General features: G+C 47.9%; 1 protein-coding gene across 1 annotated transcript in view; it reads right to left on the reverse strand.

Moving 5' to 3' along the window:
• ZDHHC1 (zDHHC palmitoyltransferase 1) overlaps positions 1 to 23,981 on the reverse strand; it is a 50,498-nt gene extending 26,517 nt beyond the window's left edge. Inside the window, exons 1-6 of the mRNA XM_075577029.1 lie at positions 23,847 to 23,981; positions 21,421 to 21,842; positions 18,302 to 18,520; positions 8,364 to 8,539; positions 7,313 to 7,414; positions 5,581 to 5,705 (exon numbers count right to left, since the gene is read on the reverse strand). Coding sequence (XP_075433144.1) covers positions 5,581 to 5,705; positions 7,313 to 7,414; positions 8,364 to 8,539; positions 18,302 to 18,520 — 622 coding nt within the window. The 5' untranslated portion in view covers positions 21,421 to 21,842; positions 23,847 to 23,981. The remainder of the gene's footprint in view (positions 1 to 5,580; positions 5,706 to 7,312; positions 7,415 to 8,363; positions 8,540 to 18,301; positions 18,521 to 21,420; positions 21,843 to 23,846) is intronic.
• Positions 23,982 to 25,355: the final 1,374 nt, after the last annotated feature.

Genomic DNA, 25,355 nt, shown 5'->3' on the forward strand with positions numbered 1-25,355 from the left:
TGGCGTTTTAACACCAAGTCCAAAAAGGTGAAAAGTGTAAACCCAGATCACCGGTTCTGTAAGGACCAGAGGGCTGAGATTTGGCCAGCATGTAGTCACTGCTCTGGCATGATTGCATGGCAAATTCCAGCCCTCTCCGATCAACAGAACGGAGTATGGGTCAATGGTTAAAATGTGATTCTGCCATTGACTTCAATGCAGAGAAATGCAATTTCCAATCTTGGTCTGTTTAAAGTGTATTTCTATAACTCCGGTTCGGTGGGTTCCAGCGAGCTGAAAATTGGCCATTATGTAGAATACCCTCCAGCATGAGGGTCTGGCAATTTGTAGCCCACTCGGCCCAGCTGAACGGATTATTTTAATAGCTATGTTTTCATATAAATATATTGTATTTGATGCCTAGCAGAAAGCCCGCGTAACCTACTAGCCCCTGCAGTATGTTAATGGTCAGGGGGTGACACAATGTCTACAACAAGGCCCCTGATCAAAGGCTCCCCCACCCTGTTTGTATATACTAGGGAGGAGAAAAGCAGGACTTGAGTAGTTCTGTAGGTGTTATAAATCACACCTACAGACAAAGGTTTTCCTGTCCAGATCCTCTTCTGGCAGACTGAGAGGCGCCATTCCTTTAGTGTGGGGTTACGAAAATGAGACCCCCAGTCAGGGAATGTGCGCGTGTGTCAGCTACCTGGGGGCATGTCCCAAAATGCTTCCCACGTTAGCTGGCACAAGGTAATTGAGTGCAGGTAATTGTTATCCAATACCTGACACCCAATGTTAAGGGATAGGGCTTAAATCCCATATAAAAACGAGTGTAAGCCCTATGCCCAGTGTCTTCGTTTGTATCCTGTATCGTTGAATGAATTGCCAATCCAGATCGCTTCATTGCCCAAAACCCTAAGTGTATATATCTTGTGTGTTATTTGTATATTCTGTGTGTTCACCTTCTTCAAGGAATAAGCTTTCTTTATTATATTACGGTCGCATTCAATTCAACCCAGTTATTTTGTGTATATTATAACCCTGCACAAGCTCCCGTGACACTATTCCTGGGGGGGACTGTTGACGTGACGCACGTCGACGCGCACCCAGAACTGGAAGTTCATCACCTGCAGGTCCAGGAGGACCTTGTTCCAGCACACATCGTGGCTGCTGCACCAATCTACAGGCCCTGCTACTATTGTATACTCTCTTGCGCAATTTCTTGCGACCATTGTGAGTTTCATTTTTTTATTCTTTCACCAATAAACCTTATTTTACAGTATTCCGCGGATAGATTATATAGATATATAGATAGATAGATAGATAGATAGAGAGAGAAAGAGAGAGAAGCAGTCCTCTCCAGCGAGAAGCAAACAAAAGACAGCACTCAAAGTAAAGGAAAAAAGACCTGGCACAAACATGAGCAACGTTTCGGTCCTGTGTAGGACCTTCCCTCAGGTACAAAGGTACAGCAATAATAAGCGTGTATGAGATAGGATCTCATACACGCTTATTACTGCTGTACCTTTGTGAGTGGGCATTTTATAGATTTTATGTTCCTTTAATACATTTTTATTATGGTAATGCACTAGGTGTGCGCCTGTTTCTTTCTTTTTTCTAGATATCATTAGGGACTGGTGATCCCTTTGAAACGGGCTGCAAGAACCTGGAGTCTGTGCCATTGGAACAGGACTTTATGTACTAAAGGTTTTTTAATCTTCATTTTCATTTTTTGACAATTTTTTCTACATTTTTTACATATTAAATTCATTTTTTGATTTTTTCATATATTTTTTATAGGGTTCTATTGTCAAAAGATTGCACTAATATTGTATTATTTTATTGTCTGTATCATAGTGTATTAGCCTACATCTAGCCGCCCCGCTAAGCACATTCATGATTAGCAACTGGTTCTTCTAAGAATTCATTTATATCAGGATACTTTAGAGGCGCTACTTCTATTTCTGCTTGTTTTGTTCTATATATAGATATATATAATATAGTGGAGGTTTTTTGTTGCCTTTTTCACCCACCATAACTTAAAATGTGATATGGTAAACCTACCCAGCACATATATTGTGTATACATACACACATACACATACTGTGGTAGCGGCACGAATACTTACTTTTTAAAGTCTTCTCCCCTATCGCCCAGCTCCACGCTCACTGCCGAGCGCGCGCGGCCCTAGCATACAATGGCTGGCTAACCACAGCCAACTATAACTGCCGCGCGCACAGCGCACCCACTATATTCCGGGCCTAGAGTTTCTATATTAAATACATATTTGTATTTCCCGTCGGCACTATCTTTTGTTCTCTGTCCCTGAGATTCACTGGGAACCACCTGACATCTTACCCAAGACAGGGATACTGCAGCCACCGATTGGGATACTGCCACCGATTGGGATACTGCCACCCATTGGGATACTGCCACCCATTGGGATACTGCCACCCATTGGGATACTGCCACTCATTGGGATACTGCCACTCATTGGGATACTGCCACTCATTGGGATACTGCCACTCATTGGGATACTGCCACTCATTGGGATACTGCCACTCATTGGGATACTGCCACAGATTGGGATACTGCCACCGATTGGGATACTGCCACCGATTGGGATACTGCCACCGATTGGGATACTGCCACCGATTGGGATACTGCCACCGATTGGGATACTGCCACCGATTGGGATACTGCCACCGATTGGGATACTGCCACCGATTGGGATACTGCCACCGATTGGGATACTGCCACCGATTGGGATACTGCCACCGATTGGGATACTGCCACCGATTGAGATACTGCCACTCATTGGGATACTGCCACCGATTGGGATACTGCCACAGATTGGGATACTGCCACCGATTGGGATACTGCCACCGATTGGGATACTGCCACCGATTGGGATACTGCCACCGATTGGGATACTGCCACCGATTGGGATACTGCCACCGATTGGGATACTGCCACTCATTGGGATACTGCCACCGATTGGGATACTGCCACCGATTGGGATACTGCCACTCATTGGGATACTGCCACTCATTGGGATACTGCCACTCATTGGGATATTGCCACCGATTGGGATACTGCCACCGATTGGGATACTGCCACCGATTGGGATACTGCCACCGATTGGGATACTGCCACCGATTGGGATACTGCCACCGATTGGGATATTGCCACCGATTGGGATACTGCCACCGATTGGGATACTGCCACCGATTGGGATACTGCCACTCATTGGGATACTGCCACTCATTGGGATACTGCCACCGATTGGGATACTGCCACCGATTGGGATACTGCCACCGATTGGGATACTGCCACCCATTGGGATACTGCCACTCATTGGGATACTGCCACTCATTGGGATACTGCCACTCATTGGGATACTGCCACCGATTGGGATACTGCCACCGATTGGGATACTGCCACCGATTGGGATACTGCCACCGATTGGGATACTGCCACCGATTGGGATACTGCCACCGATTGGGATACTGCCACCGATTGGGATACTGCCACCGATTGGGATACTGCCACCGATTGGGATACTGCCACCGATTGGGATACTGCCACCGATTGGGATACTGCCACCGATTGGGATACTGCCACCGATTGGGATACTGCCACTCATTGGGATACTGCCACTCATTGGGATACTGCCACCGATTGGGATACTGCCACCGATTGGGATACTGCCACCGATTGGGATACTGCCACTCATTGGGATACTGCCACTCATTGGGATACTGCCACTCATTGGGATACTGCCACCGATTGGGATACTGCCACCGATTGGGATACTGCCACCGATTGGGATACTGCCACCGATTGGGATACTGCCACCGATTGGGATACTGCCACCGATTGGGATACTGCCACCGATTGGGATACTGCCACCGATTGGGATACTGCCACCGATTGGGATACTGCCACCGATTGGGATACTGCCACCGATTGGGATACTGCCACCGATTGGGATACTGCCACCGATTGGGATACTGCCACCGATTGGGATACTGCCACTCATTGGGATACTGCCACCGATTGGGATACTGCCACCGATTGGGATACTGCCACTCATTGGGATACTGCCACTCATTGGGATACTGCCTTCATTGATTGCTCCATTGTGAGTAGGTACTTTGGAGGCTTTTGTCACACATTAGTTACATGTATTTAGCCATTGTGCACTATGCACACTTCTCTTTTTCTCACATGGTATTCACCTGCCCTTACCTTTGGAAAGAATCGTTTTGCAAGACATTTGGAACAGTCTATGAGCGTTGAGTGGAGGTTTACACCGTCTACATTTATTGTTTAGCACCCTTTTCACTATTTCAGTGTTATAGGTTGAAGTCACATTGCACCAGTATGTTGTAGACCGTTGTAATTTGGTTTATCACATAATATATTTATGTGACTATAATATAGTTTTTCACTGGGATCAATGAGAGATGGTTAGAGCGCCATCTATTGTTTATATGTATCTATTCCCGCCAGGAACACTGGATTCACGCAGATCAGCTATTATATTTCTCTGACTAATGATGGCTTCATAATAACTTTTCTTCTGTTCCTGTCTTGGCAAAGTTATCACCAAAAGACATTAAAGACTGTAAAATCCTCCATTTGTTTACCATGGAAATGTTTTAAGTTTGAATAACCTACACTTGTCTGCTTCTGTCATTCAGCTCTATTTAACCTGTTAAACATGCCACTGTCCTTAGCTCACTTTGGGGTTAGGTGGAAATGCCTCTTTAAAAAAAAGGTAAAATTCCACAAAACTGACAAAAAAAACCCATGTTTTAAAATCCTTTAACAGTCTAATTTCCCTAAAACAAATCTAACTATGCAAAGTGCAAAGATTGGACTGCTTTCATTTTTGGGAGGTACATTCATTACCCGCTGAATTTCTTAGGGGCCTCTGAATGTGTGTATTTGTCAAATCAAGTGTTTTCTTTCCCCTTATCCCACCCCCCTGTCCTTAGCAGAGACCCAATACAGGATAAGGGGAAGGGGAGAGAGGGGGCTTTGCCGGCGCAAACTCTTGGAAATCAAAACCCTTCCCAAATCTCAGCTCACCATGTTTACATATGAACTTTAAAAAAAATAATAATGCTTCTAGTTTACAGATTTGTGTAGAAAAGGCATGAACTCCCCAAATGTGACACCTAGACTTTGGCCCTGGGGAGAATTGCTACTGTAACTACAATATAGACCAGGTTTAGCTAACTCCAGTCCTCAAGGGCCACCAACAGGTCAGATTGTCAGGATATCCCTGCTTCAGCACAGGTGTCTCAATGCGTGGCTCAGTCTTTGACTGGCCACCCCTGTTATAGACGCAAAAGAATAAAGATGCGTTACAAATCTAGATTATTTTTTACCATTTTTGGTCACGGAAACAAACGGCAAACACAGCAAAAAGGTAACAAAAACAGACATTTTTCAATAGAATGCTGGAAATTCGATGCAGTATTTCAGTCCCATTAGAGGAATCTCTGTAAGCCCGGACTTTTAAAAAAAAAAAAAAAAAAAAAAAAAAAAAAAAGGCACTATATACAGTACAATGAAATAAGGCCATACCTTCAAAATGCTTATCGGTCCTTAACATCGCCGGGTTGATGAAGTATGCAGCAAATACATATGAAGCAATTATACTAAGCAGGAGCGCGCCCAGGAACGCGGAGATCAGGCAGTTCAGAAACAACCTGATGAAGTAAAATCATAGTGTCCGTCATGCTAACATCATGAGATATTACATCTTTTAATCAATCGGGTGCTTCAGGAGTTAATGTAGCTACGGTTTGATTGTAAAAACACAAAATATTGGGTTTATGACTGGGTCTGTCCAGAGCTTCAAAGAGGACTTAATGGGTGGGTTATCCCTTATGGCCCACTAAAAGTACAAGATACGGAGCTGATAGTCTCGAGATAAGGGCAGTTGTTTTGTCAGAGGTGGGAATAAAATATGGCCCTTGACAATGTTATAAACAGGATCCTCTTAGACCCCCTTTCAAAGGCATTCTCTGGAGGGTTCTGCAAGGTTCAGGGGGCGTGGCTCAGAAAGTATTCAACCAAAGAGTGACTTTATTAAAAAATTAGCATAATCATGTGACGTCATCTACTCTGCATAATAAGAGTTACAGTTTGGAATCGTGGCAAAAAGACAAATCAAACCGTACCGCACACTATATGGGTAAGAGGTTCCACTGACAGATATCCATTTGTCACTCAAATTTAGGAGCAAGATGGTCATAATCATCTGAATCTATTGATGTGACTCGCGTGTCTAAGTATTAGAGAAAGGAAGTTACGAGTGCGTTTATATATTGAGGAAAAGCTGATTTATGACAGAAGTGATCTTATGTGGTTTTCAATGGGAAAATAAATGCTATATAGGGCTTTACCTGGAGTTATGAAATCAGAATTTAACAGAGGTGTGTTTTGTACCAACACATGAATTCCTATATTTCTAGCCAGTGAGCTCTCTGGGGGAAATCTATGACATCTGGTAACTGTGGAGTAGGAAACTGTTTTGCATTTACTGTACTGTAATTGTATGTTCTTGTAATTATCTTTTTCTGTAATCTCAAGCACTGAATTTTTATAAATATTAAACGGTTCTTTAATAAGCAATGCTTTGAGGCTCTGAATTAACTCTTGCACGCTCGAGACAATATTGAAATTTTCGGACACATTTTGCTACAACAGATTTTTGTGGGTTATGTGCACAGTTTTTTCTATAATAAATATGGACCTGAGACCGTGGCAGACCCCTGTGTGTATCAGTGTATGTGTGCGAGTCAGCCTGCTCTGTGTATGTCAGTGTGTGTGTGTGTCAGCCTGCTCTGTGTGTATCAGTGTGTGTGTGTCAGCGTGCTCTGTGTGTATCAGTGTATGTCTGACACTGAAGAATGTAGTCCCCTAAGTCAGGGGAGCGCAAACTTTTGAAGCCGTGCCCCGTCTGGCCTCCCTCGGTCTCGCGCCCCCTGTCCTACCTGGCAGCAGCGTCTGATGACGCTCCGGGGTCACCTGAAGTTGGGTCACAGGACCCGCGGCGTCAAATGACATGGAGACGCGTCTGAATCCCGGTAAGTTTCAGTGTTGCAGAGGCCTCACGCGATCCCCCGGCATTAATTTAATATGCCTTGGAGAGAACCTCTGCAACCGCCCGCGCCCCCCCCCAGACATATCTCCCGCTCCCCCTGGGGGGAGCGCTCCCCAGTTTGCGCACCGCTGCCCTAAGTAATTAATGTTACACCTGCTGCCCTAGCTGGGAAAGGAGGTTAAGAAGCAGAATATTTGTGCACATTACCAGTAGTTTTTGCCTCCCACGCAGTTGTTGAGCCACTTGCAGTGGTGATCAAACTGACTGACGCATTTATTGCATATACTGCAGTGCTTGGACTTGGGGCCCCTAGCAATGAAAAGAGAACAGCGAGTTCAGTGCCGGCAGGGGGGAGATTTATCATGTATCAGGAAGGAGACGTCATGGTGCAATATAATAATATAGCTCATACTTACACACATACAAATATATCTAATCATAGGAAAAACCACTATATGTTCTTAGCTCTATAAATGTCTGAGAGAAAAATTAACATGAGAGAGCGAGCGCGAGTGAGCGAGCGCGAGAGAGCGAGAGAGCACACCCGAGGCAAATATGAGAGGAGAGAGAGAACCCCGAAGGAAAATTGATCTCTATAACTGTAGGTGTGTGTGTGTGTACACACAGGTGTAGAAATCGTTATTGCACCCGCTGATAAAACGAAGAACATCACAGATTCAATGACTATGATAACGCAGAATATCCTACCACAACGCACCAGCGGGAGCAAGTGTGTGTGTGTACACATGCCCACACACGTTGGTAAGCAAAGCATTGTTATTAACGAGTGGTAGCTGGACAAACTAGGGAAGAGGGACAATGATTTGCTTAAGGCCTTGTACATAGTAGGCGCGCGTGCAACAGAGTGCGTGACATCACACGCGCCTGCAGCACAGGCGATCCGTGGCCTGTGGGGTCTGGAGGACGAGACGTGACTAAGAGCAGCTCTAATTCAATGTTTGGGGGCGTGCTCGTGACATCACGTAAGCGGTTCGCGCTCATTGGCTGAACCTTGCACGTGATCCGGCCATCACGCAAAAAAAAAATGTCTTGCCAAGCTTCGGCTGCCTCGACGCTTTCCTGCCTTTTGAGTTTAGCTCGCGCCGTCGCGCTTACTATGGCCGCGGGCATAAAGTGCTTAATATTGATCATGAGCGACGTAGGCTGGATTCGTACCCACAGCTTTGCGCATCCAAAACCAACCCCCTAACCTCTAAGCAAAGTACGACACACAGCCACATGAATGTCTGGTACTTACACGTCCACTTCACAGATGTAACAGTGCATATTCTCAATGACATGTGAGTGTTTGCTTCGATCAAACACAGCCAGGGGGCGCGGGGAGCTCTTGGCCAGCACGTTCTCATCCGCTGGGTCGATGGTCACAGCAAGGAAGTGGACAACACAATGAAAAGCAAACATTGCACCCACGCACTGGGGAGAGGTGGTTAAGGGTATAATTATCTTCAACAGACTCTTATTTTGCACCCACTACTGTACAGATGTAGCATGCAACGTTGTTCCTCCAGATAACATCACTCCAATGCAGAACATCACTGAGTCTCCATAAGGTTTAATGGCAACGTATCAATATAATAATAATAATAATAATCATCTTTATTTCATACTAGCTGAGAGACCCGGCGTTGCCCGGGATGTAATTTTGGGGGGGGGCGTACGACAGGGTTAGGCTTCCCCCCCCCCTTGACAGCTAGGTGGGTGACTGAGTTGACTGAGTGTGTGGGTGACTGTGTGGGTGGGTGGGTGACACTTGACTGAGTGGGTGGGTGGGTTGGTGACTGAGTGGGTGACTTTGGGTCGGTGACTGAGTGGGTGACTTTGCATCGGTTTGACTTTGGGTCGGTAGGTGGGTGACTTTGGGTCGGTGGGTGGGTGACTTTGGGTCGGTGGGTGTGTGACTTTGGGTCGGTGGGTGTGTGACTTTGGGTCGGTGGGTGGGTGACTTTGGGTCGGTGGGTGGGTGACTTTGGGTTGGTGGGTGGGTGACTTTGGGTCGGTGGGTGACTTTGGGTCGGTGGGTGGGTGACTTTGGGTAGGTGGGTGGGTGGGTGACTTTGGGTAGGTGGGTGGGTGGGTGACTCTGGGTTGGTGGGTGGGTGGGTGAGTTTGGGTCGGTGGGTGGGTCGGTGACTGGGTGACTTTTTCAGGGTCGGTGACTGGGTGGGTCAGTGACTGGGGTCGGTGACTGGGTGGGTCAGTGAGTGGGTAGGTGGGGTCGGTGAGTGGGTGGGTGGGGTCGGTGAGTGGGTGGGTGGGGTCAGTGACTGGGTGGGTGGTTTTGGGTGAGACTGGGTAGGTGAGTGTGAGACTGAATGGGTGGGTGAGTGTGAGACTGAATGGGTGGGTGAGTGTGAGACTGAATGGGTGGGTGAGTGTGAGACTGAATGGGTGGGTGAGTGGGAGACTGAATGGGTGGGTGAGTGGGAAACTGAATGGGTGGATGAGTGGGAAACTGAATGGGTGGGTGAGTGGGAAACTGAATGGGTGGGTGAGTGGGAAACTGAATGGGTGGGTGAGTGGGAAACTGAATGGGTGGGTGAGTGGGAAACTGAATGGGTGGGTGAGTGGGAGACTGACTGGGTGGGTGAGTGTGTGACTGACTGGGTGGGTGAGTGGGTGACTGACTGGGTGGGTGAGTGGGTGACTGACTGGGTGAGTGGGTGACTGACTGGGTGGGTGAGTGGGTGACTGACTGGGTGGGTGAGTGGGTGACTGACTGGGTGGGTGGGTGGGTGAGTGGGTGACTGACTGGGTGGGTGAGTGGGTGACTGACTGGGTGGGTGAGTGGGTGACTGACTGGGTGACTGACTGGGTGAGTGAGTGGGTGGGTGAGTGGGTGACTGACTGAATGGGTGGGTGACTGGGTGACTGACTGAATGGGTGACTGAATGGGTGGGTGACTGAGTGACTGGGTGGGTGACTGAGTGACTGGGTGGGTGACTGAGTGGGTGGGTGACTGAGTGGGTGGGTGACTGAGTTGACTGAGTTGACTGGGTGGGTGACTGAGTGGGTGGGTGACTGGGTGGGTGACTGACTGGGTGGGTGACTTGACTGAGTGAGTGAGTGGGTGGGTGGGTTACTGAGTGGGTGGGTGACTGAGTGGGTGGGTGGGTGACTGTGTATGTAATTATTGTGTGTAATTGTTGATTGTGTGGGGTGTGTGTGTGGATGAGTGAGTGTGTGATGTGATAGTGAGTGTGTGGTGTGTGAGTGTGTGTGTCAGTGTTGGTTAGTTGAGTGTTTGTGTGCAATAAATTAGACAGATGTGTAAATAGTAATGTTTTGTGTAAAATATGTTATTGAAAGGAAGAGGTGATTTATTGTGCTAGGTGTGTTAGTAGCGGAGGTGTTGTGTTGTTGTATATGTTTGTGTGTGGTGGGATGTTGATGTGCAATGGGAGTGGGTGGTGAGACGTGTAAATGTGCATTGTATTCAGTGTAGTGTGTATGGTGAAGGGTAGGTAATTGGAACAGTGGGTTGGGTGTGTGTGTTTGTTTAGTGGTGGTTGTGTTGTGTGTGGTAGTTAAGGTTATGTTGAAGTGTTGTTTTGTGTGTTGTATCAGCAGAGGAGGTTGGTGTGTGTGTGTGAGTACGTGTGTTGCGTGGTTGAGGGCGTGTGGCGTTGCTGAGTGCGTGTGTGTGTGCATGTGTTTGTGTATTTGTGTGTGTGTTGTGTGTGATGGTGTGTGGTGTGTGTGAGAGCATGTGTGTATGTGGCGTGTGTGATGGCATGTGTGTGTGTATGACGCATGTTGTGTGTGTGAGTGCGTGTTGTTGGTCATAGACATGTTGTAAATTGCATGTTTTTGAGTGTAGTGTGTGTATTATGAGGGTGAAGGTGAGGTGTGATTTGTTGTTATGTGTGGCATAGAATGACAGGATGTTTGCGTGTGTGTGTGTGTGTTTGTATGAGGGGGTTTTGTGTGGGTGAGTGTTGTGTGTGAGTGGTGGTGTGAGAAGTGTTTTTGAATAAATTATACAGACTGTGAAATTGTTAGGAAAACATATTTTATTGTAAGGAACAGCTGAGTTTCAGTGGTAGGTGTTGTCATACAGTGTGTGAGGTAGCGGGAGTGACATTGGTGGCATGCTGTTTGACTGTAGTCCGCGGCGTTGCGGTCCGGTTGCGGAGGGAGATGTGTGAGGTGCAGGAGATGTCAGGCGTGCTGGTTGTTCCGCGGGAGGTAGAGTGTGTGAGGTAGCGGGATAGCGGGAGTGACATCGGTGGCATGGTGTGTGGTGTGTGTGAGAGCATGTGTGTGTGTTGCTGGTGTGTGATGGCGTGTGTGTGTGTATGAGGCATGTTGTGTGTGTGACGTGTGTGAGTGCGTGTTGTTGGTCATACACATGTTAAAAATGGCATGTTTTTGAGTGTAGTGTGTGGCATAGAATGACAGGATGTTTGCGTGTGTGTGTGTGTGTGTGTATGAGGGGGTTTTGTGTGGGTGAGTGTTGTGTACATTATACAGACAGTAAAATAGTTAGGAAAACATATTTTATTTCAACGAACATCTGATTTCCAGTGGTAGGTGTTGTCATACACTGTGTGAGGTAGCGGGATAGGGGGAGGAACATTGGTGGCATGGTGTGTGAGTGTAGGCCGCGGCCTCGCGGTCCGGTTGCGGTAGGGAGCTGTGTGAGGTGCAGGAGATGAGGCGTGCTGTGCGGTCCGCGGGAGCTACACTGTGTGAGGTAGCGGGATAGGGGGAGGGACATCGTTGCCATGGTGTGTGAGTGTAGGCCGCGGCCTCGCGGTCCGGTTGCGGTAGGGAGCTGTGTGAGGTGCAGGAGATGTGAGGCGTGCTGTGCGGTCCGCGGGAGCTACACTGTGTGAGGTAGCGGGATAGGGGGAGGGACATCGTTGCCATGGTGTGTGAGTGTAGGCCGCGGCCTCGCGGTCCGGTTGCGGTAGGGAGCTGTGTGAGGTGCAGGAGATGAGGCGTGCTGTGCGGTCCGCGGGAGCTACACTGTGTGAGGTAGCGGGATAGGGGGAGGGACATCGTTGCCATGGTGTGTGAGTGTAGGCCGCGGCCTCGCGGTCCGGTTGCGGTAGGGAGCTGTGTGAGGTGCAGGAGATGTGAGGCGTGCTGTGCGGTCTGCGGGAGCTACACTGTGTGAGGTAGCGGGATAGGGGGAGGGACATCGTTGCCATGGTGTGTGAGTGTAGGCCGCGGCCTCGCGGTCCGGTTGCGGTAGGGAGATGTGTGAGGTGCAGGAGATGTGAGGCGTGCTGTGCGGTCCGCGGGAGCTACACTGTGTGAGGTAGCGGGATAGGGGGAGGGACATTGGTGGCATGGTGTAGCGGGGTAGGGGGCCTCGCGGTCCGGTTGCGGTAGGGAGATGTGTGAGGTGCAGGAGATGTGAGGCGTGCTGTGCGGTTCGCGGGAGCTACACTGTGTGAGGTAGCGGGATAGGGGGAGGGACATTGGTGGCATGGTGTAGCGGGGTAGGGGGCCTCGCGGTCTGGTTGCGGTAGGGAGCTGTGTGAGGTGCAGGAGATGAGGCGTGCTGTGCGGTCCGCGGGAGCTACACTGTGTGAGGTAGCGGGATAGGGGGAGGGACATCGTTGCCATGGTGTGTGAGTGTAGGCCGCGGCCTCGCGGTCCGGTTGCGGTAGGGAGCTGTGTGAGGTGCAGGAGATGTGGCGTGCTGTGCGGTCCGCGGGAGCTACACTGTGTGAGGTAGCGGGATAGGGGGAGGGACATCGTTGCCATGGTGTGTGAGTGTAGGCCGCGGCCTCGCGGTCCGGTTGCGGTAGGGAGATGTGTGAGGTGCAGGAGATGTGAGGCGTGCTGTGCGGTCCGCGGGAGCTACACTGTATGAGGTAGCGGGATAGGGGGAGGGACATTGGTGGCATGGTGTAGCGGGGTAGGGGGCCTCGCGGTCCGGTTGCGGTAGGGAGATGTGTGAGGTGCAGGAGATGTGAGGCGTGCTGTGCGGTCCGCGGGAGCTACACTGTGTGAGGTAGCGGGATAGGGGGAGGGACATTGGTGGCATGGTGTAGCGGGGTAGGGGGCCTCGCGGTCCGGTTGCGGTAGGGAGCTGTGTGAGGTGCAGGAGATGTGAGGCGTGCTGTGCGGTCCGCGGGAGCTACACTGTGTGAGGTAGCGGGATAGGGGGAGGGACATTGGTGGCATGGTGTAGCGGGGTAGGGGGCCTCGCGGTCCGGTTGCGGTAGGGAGCTGTGTGAGGTGCAGGAGATGTGGCGTGCTGTGCGGTTCGCGGGAGCTACACTGTGTGAGGTAGCGGGATAGGGGGAGGGACATCGTTGCCATGGTGTGTGAGTGGAGGCCGCGTCCTCGCGGTCCGGTTGCGGGAGGGAGATGTGTGGCGTGGAGGGGAGGGGGGGTTTGAAGAGGCAGTCTGCAGTGTTTGGTGTTGTGTGAATGTGTGTGTGTGCTGTGTTTGTGCGTTGTGTGTAGATTCTGTACCTCAGTGGTTCCCAAACTTTTTCGGTTCAAGGCTCCCCAAGGCGATCAGGATTTTTACGCGGCGCCCAAAGTAAAAACAAAGGTGTATATACATACCTAACAGTTGCAGTGCGCAGTTGGTGTCTCTCTCACACACTCTCACTCTCTCTGACCTCCCTCTCTCTCTCTCTGACCTCACTCTCTCTCTGACCTCACTCTCTCTCTCTGACCTCACTCTCTCTCTCTGACCTCACTCTCTCTCTCTGACCTCACTCTCTCTCTCTGACCTCACTCTCTCTCTCTGACCTCACTCTCTCTCTCTGACCTCACTCTCTCTCTCTGACCTCACTCTCTCTCTCTGACCTCACTCTCTCTCTGACCTCACTCTCTCTCTCTCTCTGACCTCACTCTCTCTCTCTCTCTGACCTCACTCTCTCTCTCTCTCTGACCTCACTCTCTCTCTCTGACCTCACTCTCTCTCTCTGACCTCACTCTCTCTCTCTGACCTCACTCTCTCTCTCTCTGACCTCACTCTCTCTCTCTCTGACCTCACTCTCTCTCTCTCTGACCTCACTCTCTCTCTCTGACCTCACTCTCTCTCTCTGACCTCACTCTCTCTCTCTGACCTCTCTCTCTCTCTGACCTCACTCTCTCTCTCTGACCTCACTCTCTCTCTCTGACCTCACTCTCTCTCTCTGACCTCACTCTCTCTCTCTGACCTCACTCTCTCTCTCTGACCTCACTCTCTCTCTCTGACCTCACTCTCTCTCTCTGACCTCACTCTCTCTCTCTCTGACCTCACTCTCTCTCTCTCTCTGACCTCACTCTCTCTCTCTCTCTGACATCACTCTCTCTCTGACCTCACTCTCTCAGTCTCCCGGTGCTGCTCCTCCAGCGTGCGCGCCGGGCCTCCCTCTCTCAGCGTCGCTGAGCCGGGCTGAACAGATGCACAAAGCCCCTGCATCTGTAATCAGCGCTGCTATAGTTCCTCTGGCCTGGGACATAGTAAGCGCTTAGGTGCTGCTGCTCGCTCTTGCTTGCTGCCGCTCGCTCTACCAGGAGCTTTTCGCTGTCCTGGCAGAGGAGACAGCAAGCGCGCTTGGTAGGCGGGTATCACTGTGTGTGTTTGTGTGTTTGTGTTTGCGTGTGCGTGTGCGTGTGCGTGTGCGTGTGTGTGTGTGTGTGTGTATTATATAATATTTAAAAATGAAAAAAAAAAAAGACATGTGAGAATAAATTATTTATTAACATTGTGCAACTTTGATAAATATATTCACACGCACACACCACACACACATCACACACACACACACACACACCACACATATATATACACCACACATACACATTATATATATATATATATATGTGTATATATACACACCACACATACACACACATATATACATATATACATATATACACACACACACACACACCACACATATATACACACACACCACACATATATACACACACACACACACACCCTGCAGCCCGTTTTTCACACACACACACACACACACACACACACACACACACACACACACACACACACACACACACCCTGCAGCCCGTTTTTCACACACACACACACAACACACACACACTGCAGCCCGTTTTTCACACACACCCTGCAGCCCGTTTTTCACACACACACACACACACACACACACACACACACACACACACCCTGCAGCCCGTTTTTCACACACACCCTGCAGCCCGTTTTTCACACACACACACACACACACACACACCCTGCAGCCCGTTTTTCTCACACACACACACACACCCTGCAGCCCGTTTTTCTCACACACACACACACACACACACACACACACACACACACACACACACACACACACACACACACACACACACACACACACACCTTGGTGCTGTCTGGTGGCTCTGCAGTTGCAATGCCGGGCAGGCTGCAGCCCCATTGGACCGCTCCTCTGCTTCCCCTCAGAGGTTTTTTTTTTTTTTTTTTTTAAATGAGCTAGCAGCCCTTGTTTCCCGCTGCTGGCGGCCCTGATCGCGGCGCCCCTCTAGCCAAGCCGCGGCGCACCAGGGCGCCGCGGCGCACAGTTTGGGAAACACTGCTGTACCTGATTCGGCAGTCTGTGGTAGCAGACGTGAAGGTTTTGATAGCTGTGAAGCGTGGCCCCAGAGCAGGTTGAGGATTAGAGGATTAGGTGTTGCAAAAGCAAAGCGTGAGGGGTGGGACAGTGTGGAAGTATTAGGGCATTGGTGTTGGACGCAGGCCAATGAGAGGTGTGCGGGGGCGGGCATTGGACGCAGGCCAATGAGAGTCAGTGAGGGGTGGGACGCAAGCCAATGAGAGGTGTGCAGGGGCGGGCATTGGACGCAGGCCAATGAGAGTCAGTGAGGGGTGGGACGCAGGCCAATGAGAGGTGTGCGGGGGCGGGCATTGGACGCAGGCCAATGAGAGTCAGTGAGGGGTGGGACAGTGTGGCATTGGTGTTGGACGTAGGCCAATGAGAGGTGTGCGGGGGCGGGCATGGCCTGAGCAGGAGTGACAGGCCCAAGGTCCAATGCGATTGACCCTTGGGACGCAGACATACAGTGATTTCACAAATATATAGTAGATAGCGTTTTTCTCCCAATGGGACTCAAAGCACATCACAATTACAGTATAGTGCACGGTACACCGCACATAGGATTCTTCTTACAGACACAGTCCCTGTCCAGATGAGCTTACACTCTATGATTTTGGTGCCTGAGGCACAGGGAGATAAAGTGACTTTCCCAAGGTCACAAGGAGCTGACCCCGTGATTTGAAGCAGGCTCCCGTGCTTCACACTCAGTGTCCTGTTTACAGAGTCAGTGTCTTCATCCCATATACTGTACATATAATATAAATATATCCAACCAATAAAGCACCAGAGGGTATCATGAAGTATGTTACATCTGAGTATTTACCCATGTGCTCTATCTTAACTCAAGGATATTGGCAGATTTAATTTAGAATCAAGTTTCAAATCCTAGTCTTGTTAATCAAACTAATTGTCAAGGTGCGCTGTGAAAAGGTTAATTGAAATGATTGACTTGTCACAGCCACAGTAGCAACATTCCCAGAGCTCTTTTGTGTGTTAAAATATCAAACATTGTTTATTAATTATTTTAAACTGACCAACATTTCAGACCTCAAAACGTAACTCGATACTGCCCATTTGTCTGATCTTACTCCTGATGAAGGTGTTGACGTACTCTCGCTGCATTATTTATCAGTTATCAGATGGGTTTCCCATCAAGTGTTGGATCACCTACTGTACAAAGTTCTCCTCCTCCTTACCTTCAAGCCTCTCCTCTCCTCTGCTCCTCCCTACATATCAGCGCTGATCTCTCGCTCTGCCCCTGCTCGTCTCCTGCGCTCTACCCAAAAATGTTTCCTCTGCGCTACTTTCACCTCCACTGCTCTCTCTCACACCTTAAACCTTTTCCCGTCACTGCCCCTTAACTGTGGAACTCACTCACACTCAGTATACGCCGAGCACCCTCTCTCCCTAACATTCAAGACAAACCTGAAAACCTGCATCCTAAATGAAGCATTTCAATAGCCTGGACTCATGGCTACTGCCCCACACCCACAGTCACTCCTACTAACAACTGCCATCTACTGCACTTATTCCCTTACCTGCTGTCTCTGCAAGTTTTCAATCCTACCACTTAGATTGTAAGCTCTCCGGGGCAGGGATTTCTTTTCCTATTGTCTGACTTTGTTGCACTCCTTGTATTACAATTCCCTGTACTGTCTTTGTAAACCGCCGAGTACACTGTGGGCGCTATATAAAGATATACATACATACATACAACATACATTTCAGTCCTGATGAAGTCGTCTTTGCCAAACGTTAGCCTCTTGAATTATGTGTTGCATTAATGTTTTTATGCTTGCAAACTTCAGGGAGAAACGTCCCAAATGGGAAAAACAAATATTTTTCAAAAATGAAAACAAAAAAAATCGACAGTAGCCCAATGGGTAACGCTGCTGGATTTCTGTCTCTTGCCTTATCTGTACGACTAGACCAGGGCTGGGCAATTCCACTGTTAGAAATCAATTTATTATATTAAAATGTATGAATGAGAACTTATAATCAAGGCAATTGAATGAGAATATGTTGTAAGATTTAGAATTCAAATGTAGCCAAAAGAGATGAGTTGCAGTAAAGGTTTAATGCACAACAGATGTTAGAGGCTGGCTTATGTGTAAGATTTCATGGCCTAGTCTGAAGACTGACAAAGAAACTCCAGCTATGTCTGAAGAAGCCACGAGGAGAAAGGGGGCAGAGCTAGTGATCAATAAATACAGTTGTAATCTGATCAACTCCCTCTCTCTCCAAGATCTCTCTCCACATGTAACACAAGCAGCATGTGAGTAAACAAAAAGGTTTCTCTCTCATTGCATCTGAGCACTTCATCATTGATTGAACTTTCATCTGTAAGTAACATTGTAAGAATAAACTTAGTGTCTACTGAACAACAACCTTCTGAAGTATTGGAATCTTTCTGAATAAGAAATAATAATAAGTGGAATTATTATTTAACTCAACCTGTTGGGGGCTGTTTTCAGGATGTACCTGCTTCAGCACGGGTGGCTCAACAGCCACCTCTGCTGAAGCAGGGATATTCGTAAAACCTGACCAGTTGGTGGCCCTTGAGGACTGGAGATGCCCACTCCTGGCCGAGACTGTATTTCTTCTCCGAGACCAGTTCCCTCTGCAACAAAAAGGATACAATGTAACCGGCCGGAACCCAGTGCAGCGGCAAGAGGGGGATGAGAATGCCGAATCCTATGACGGTGAATAAGAGATAGGTGACCCAGGCAGTAATCTGCAGCAGGTGTGGAGGCCAGCTCCAGCCATTCCTCCTCCAATGTTGAGGGGGTTCTGTAGTAGCCTCCCCGCCCTCCTTCTGAGGAGCAGTCTTACTAGACTGCTTTTCGCAGATGGTCATCTAGAGGAAATTCTATTGAATTAGGGTTCGGCAATAACCAAAACATTTCCCATATCAAAAAAATATATATGTCGATAGCGATATTTCATGCAATAAAAAACAGTAAACACAATAAAAGTGTAGCAGACATTAACAACAGTTTTGATTCACTTATAAACGTTAAAGTAAATAAGTTATTTTTAACATTTATTACACATTTTGGGCCATGTATACTAAGAAGTGTTACTTCATAAGACATCCCCCATGCTAGAAAACACCTTAAGGACCTACTGAAGTTAATAGAACATACGGCACATTCAATTCGATGGGCCTCAAAGAGAAGCCGTTTTATGGAGTAGCACATCTTTGTAAACATCGGTCTATGACATTTCGCCGGTGGCCTTGCCATGACTCTCCGACGCCGGAAGCTGCTTCCACCGGCCGTTTCTCTACCAACCGCTAAGGTAACAGTGAAAGAATATTCACCCGGCACTCAAATTGTGTAAGTGATCAACAAAACCCAAACTATATAGTGAGTAACAATCCGTGAAACTAGCTTCAGTGAGTAAAATATAAAAAATAAATGCATATAATAATACGTGAATCACTTAAGTGAAAACCCATATCTATATATATATTTTTGAAAACATTGTATGTCCCTGTGTCTAGGGGCAATCACATTGGAACTTTGGCCCATCACTCCGCCTCAGGCCAATGAGATGGCTCCCTTGGCCCGCCCGCCACCGCACACCTCTCATTGGCCGGTGTGGTCTAACAGTGACACACACACACACTACCACACGATGTGCACCAGCCACCGCCACCTCCCGCCCAGGTAAGTAACTAAACCTCAGCTTAACACCCCTGCGCCTACAGCCTCCCTTCCCCGCTGACACTCCTGCCGTCGCCGGGGCCTCAAACCCCTGCGCCTCCCCGATCACACCCCTGCCACCGGGGCCTCCCTTCCCGCCTTACCTCACACCACCTGTGCCTCCCGCCGCCTCACACCCCCGGCCGCTACAGTCAGCGGGGAACCGGCCGGACAAGACCAAGCGGGGGAGCGGACAGCCGGGAGGGGGAGCGGGCACAACAATTGCAGACACGCTGCCTCCCGCCTCAGATACGCGGGGGAGCGGCCGGATGGGGGAGGGAACAGCCGCCGCGTGCACGCGCCTCCGCCTGCACCAGCACACGGAAGGTTCCGCCGATAGGGGGGGGGGGATGAGTGGACGGACGACCGTCAGAGACAGCGGGGGGATCGGACATGGGAGCAAGCGGTCGCCGGATACATTGTCACTTCCCTCCCCCCCCCTTCACCTCTCTCCCCCCCTTCACCTCCCCCCCCCCATCTTACCTTCCTCCCCCCCTTTCAGTCACCCACCCAGTCACTCAGTCACCCAGTCACTCAGTCACCCACCCAGTCACTCACCCACCCACCCAGTCACCCACCCACTGTCAAGTCACTGTCACCCACTCAGTCACCTGTCTTTTGTTGTAAATGTAAAAATAAACAGGTTGCATTGTAATCTTTTTTTCTGTATGACAATAAGAAAACAGTTACGTTAAAGTTGTGCGCTAAAAAATATTTTTCCCTGGTAGGTGCGCTATGGGTTGGGGGGGCGGCCGCCCTGCTCCTTTCATTTGTCCCGAGCCCCATGCTTTCTGTTGACAACTCTGCTCCCACCCGCCACCGCAGCAGACACCCCGCCCCACAGTAAGTCCGCTGCACCCACCCCCCCGTCACACACCGCACCCAAAGTCAGCCACCGCAGAGATACCCGCAGCGTGCCGCCGCACCCCGTCACTAACCCACCCGCAGTGAGCCGCCGCACAACCCTCCCGCCTGTTCCCCAGTGATCTGCCACTGGACAGCTCTGAAGGGGGGGGGGGGAAATCACAACCCTCCCGCCCTCCAGTGAGTCACTGCTGCCGAGCTCTGAAGTGGGGGGTGGGAGGAAATCACTAACCAAAGGTGACCCACCGCTGCTAAGATCTGAAGGGGGGGGGGGGGGGGATTACAACCTTCCTGCCCACCCAGGGAGCCGCCGGCTATCTGTCAAGGGGGGAGGGGAATCCCGGCCGCCCCCCTCAGTGACCCGCCGCCGAGCTATGAAGGCGGGGGAGGGGGGGAATTGGAGATGTGAAGGGGGGGGAAATCACAGCTGTGAAAGGGGGGGGGGGAATGGAGCTGTGAAAGGGGGGGGGGGAAATCGGACATGTGAACGTGGGGGGGACGAAGCTGTGAAGGGGAAGAGCGGAAAGCGGGAAAATTAAATCCCGGGCAACGCCGGGTATATCAGCTAGTCAAATATAATATGATGGAATAAATGACCAGTTATCGCAGCTCTACCCTTGTTGAACCTTCCACCTTGGTTCTTATGGTTGCTGTTGGTGGAAATACGGGGAGCGCAGGTAACCAGAAAAATAAAAAACAAAAAATATAGGGCAATATCGTCTAATGCAGGTGAAAAAAGGGGGAGGGGGTCAGCTCTCGCCAAATGTGCACGCACAATGTATGTGAATGTATCAGGCATCAACCCCCTTAGGATTTGGATCAATATTTCTTACGCCTCGCGGTATCACAATCCAGTGTGTCAGTGCGTAAGGTGCAGAATGATGAAGTGTAGGTGTCCAATGTGAAAAAAAAGAGAGCAGCGGGATAGTGCAGACGGTAATGGTGCTATATTGTAAGCAATGGCAAGCCAAATGCACACTTACAATTTAGCCACCAATGATAAGCATATGAACAATAGCAGATGTGTGCCGTGAAGGGGAAAAGGTAAGTAAACCCCCTAAAAGTGACTTGGGTTTCACCCTGTGGGTGACCTGTCTTCCACAAACCATTTCAATTTAGGCACATTCAGGGTCTAAAATGAACGAGCATTGAATATCCCACCACTTACAGATGGTTTGTAACTCACCGGGGTTCAGGTCCCGTCAGCCTTTCAGGCCAGATTTTGGAAGCTCTTGAAAGAGTAGCAAACCGATGCTTTGCAGGGAGAGTTATTTCCGATGTTGAGAGCACTAGATCTTCATTGACATGTAGATGCATGAAGATGAAGACCGGTCACACGTGGTCTTCGGATGGTAGAACGATCACCCTTTTCCACCCCATCTGAATGTACCAGGGTTAATGGTCCGTGCTATCTAAGACCAATGGTACCATGGCAGTCAGGTGGTAGCAAGAACGGAAGATCCAGCCTGGAAACACTCCCATTATAAGCACACAAGAGATTGTTTAAGCATTTCCCTGCACCTTCCAGCCCAGTCTGTGAGCAGAGAGCCTCTTTCCTGAAGTCCCATGTCAGGTGGCAGCGGTGGAAATGCAGCTTTTAGGAGAATCCTGGAGAAGTAACAACAAGCAGATAAACAAAATCATTCAACTTTCTCTCTGATTCCTGACCAGGGACCATAATACTGTGAACAAAACCCCCCCAACTTTTACATTTCCCAATCTATTTACGGATCATGATGGACCTTATCCCATTGCTGGGCACTACGGACAACAATAACACCTTTTGACCGTACTTCCCCATCTCCTGCCCCCCTGGGTTAAAGGGTCAGTAGCAGAGAGACGTAATGGCTTGAAGGTCCAGTCTGATATAGAACCAAAGTGAACTACTGTAATGACAGTGACATAGCGAACCAATAACACAGATCAACCAGTAATTAATAGAGGAGATAAGAAAAGACAGCATCTGAAGTCCTATTGCCAGTGAAACAAATAAATGGGGGTAGATAAAGCGTTAAAAAAAAACAACAAAAAAAAAAAACAACAAAAAAAAAAAACTTAATTTAGTGAGTCGAAATTTTTTTTCAATTAATGAAACCACTTATTAATGTAAAGGGCTCTGCAGAAATATTTAATCACGCTTAAAGTAAAAAAAATCATACTTCTTTGTATCCTGAGAAAAATTAATATGTTTTTCTGTTCAGAATTCATGCGTATCAGCTACTTACATGCCTGGCTAATAACGCTATCAGGAGAAAGGTAGAATAACGATATCAGAACTTTTATACATACAAAGAACAAAAAGAAAAACACGCTTAAGGAACTATAGATTTGATTGGCAAACAGTTAATCACCCACATATATTGGATAATGATAGTAAAAACTATTCCAAGACTTTGTTTAACATGGAAACGTGAATATTTGTGTCTGATTTATTTTTATTTTTAACCACATCTATTGAACATGCAAATGCCATTCATTCACTTTTGTCCTAGGAGGTACTGACCCACTAAAACAGCAAAATTCCACCAACATAAAAAAATTACATCACAATGGATTTCCTGCTAATTACTTTATTTGCATTTTATCAACATTACTTCTTTTTTTTTTTTTTTGCTGGGTTTTCATTACTATTATATAGATACACACAGCCCCACACCTGTATATATACTTTTATATAGATACACACAGCCCCACACCTGTATATATTGTATTGTATTGTATTGTATGTCTTTATTTATATAGCGCCATTAATGTACATAGCGCTTCACAGTAGTAATACATGTGGTAATCAAATAAATAACAGATAATATAAATAACAGATCATGGGAATAAGTGCTTTAGACATAAAAGTAACATTTCGGAAGAGGAGTCCCTGCCCCGAGGAGCTTACAGTCTAATTGGTAGGTAGGTAGAACGTACAGAGACAGTAGGAGGGAGTTCTGGTAAGTGCATCTGCAGGGGGCCAAGCTTTATGTATCATGTGTTCAGAATATTCACAGTGCTATTCGTATGCTTCTTTAAGCAAGTGTGTCTTAAGGTGGGTCTTAAAGGTGGATAGAGAGGGTGCTAGTCGGGTACTGAGGGGAAGTGCTGTTATACTGTTATATAGATACACACAGACCCACACCTGTATATATACTGTTATATAGATACACACAGACCCACACCTGTATATATGCTGTTATATAGATACACACAGACCCCCACCTGTATATATACTGTTATATAGATACACAGACCCACACCAGTATATATACTGTTATACAGATACACACAGACCCACACCTGTATATATACTGTTATATAGATACACACAGACCCCCACCTGTATATATACTGTTATATAGATACACAGACCCACACCAGTATATATACTGTTATACAGATACACACCTGTATATATACTGTTATACAGATACACACAGGCCCACACCTGTATATATACTGTTATATAGATACACACAGACCCACACATGTATATATAGACACACACACACACACACACACACACACACACACACACACACACACACACACACACACACACACACACACACACACACACACACACACACACACACACACACACACACACACACACACTGTAGTTACCTGCGCTGTATGGGGATGTTCAGGGCACAGGCAGCACACAGCTCTGTGTACAAGCAGGGAAGGGGATAGATATACTGTACGGTGGCTGAGAAGGATCAATGTGAGGACGTCAGCTCCAGGGGCCGTTGTTAGGGCTGGGAATGGGATATGGGACACTAACACACTGCAGGAAGCAGGGGACATGGGGCTGGTGTTATTAACCTGAGAGACACACAGACACTGTTATATCGATAGATAGATACACACACACAGAAATACACAGACACTGTTATATAGATACACACAGTCCCACACGCACACTGTTATATAGATACACACACACACACACACACACACACACATATATATATGTGTGTGTGTGTCTGTCTGTGTGTATCTATATAACTGTGTGTGTGTGTGTGTGTGTGTGTGTGTGTGTGTGTGTCTATCTATCGATATAACAGTGTCTGTGTATATATATATATATACTGTTATATAGATACACAGACACACACACACATAAATACTGTTACTGTATATAGATACACACAGCCCCACACCAGTGTATATAAACTTATATAGATACACACAGAACCACACCAGTGTATATAAACTGTTATATAGATACACACAGAACCACACCTATGTATTTACTGTTATATAGATACACACAGACCCACACCTATGTATATATACTGTTATATAGATGTACACACACCTGTTATTTATCGTCATATCTTGCAGAAAAATCACTCAAGTTGCATAACATGAAAATGTGAGTAATTACAGGTCTGTCGCTGTATATTGTTACATTTAAGAAGTATTTGATAATCCAGTCAATATTCCTCGGAATTGGTGACGGCGTTGATGGTGTTTAACGAAGAAGATAAGCACCTTTTATAAAGTGCGTGAGACAGAGCGAGAATTATGGTCCATAAAATGTTTCCTGACCAAGGACAGTCGGAGGACTGAAAAACTCATTCATAAAACAACGTATCGCCCAGGAGTTGGAGCAGCTGGGTCAGCGCGTTATCGATCATGCAATCAGACAGCGGCATTCTCGTCTTCGGCGTTTCAGCAGGAGGACATTTTGAACACACATTTGAACTCAAACTTTATAGTAATCTTAGTGTTTCAGATTAGATGACAAGTTTACCACATTTAGGAGCCAAGAAAGGAAAAACTGCTATTTCCCGTGTAGCCCTCTTACCCCCACCCTAAGTGAGATTGAGGTGGGTAGGTGTATCTGACTACTTATCAGTGTGGTGCTGTACCTGTTTGGCAACCAGGAGGGCTGAGCTTCCGCCACGGGGAACCTGGGGTATATACTTACACTCGGTGCAGCGCCTCCACTGATGAGGGATCCCAACGTGGTGGGAGTGTGCCCTCACCAGAACAACCATACAGTAAATACACACAATGTGAATAAACAGTATTTACTGAGCATGAACGATAACTTCAATGAAACTCTCTTTGCATAACATCAATACATCATATGAATAACATTGCATCACCCTGAATGCATACCAT

The sequence above is a fragment of the Ascaphus truei genome, chromosome 19, assembly GCF_040206685.1.
Source record: "Ascaphus truei isolate aAscTru1 chromosome 19, aAscTru1.hap1, whole genome shotgun sequence".
In the NCBI taxonomy this organism is placed as follows: Eukaryota; Metazoa; Chordata; class Amphibia; order Anura; family Ascaphidae; genus Ascaphus; species Ascaphus truei.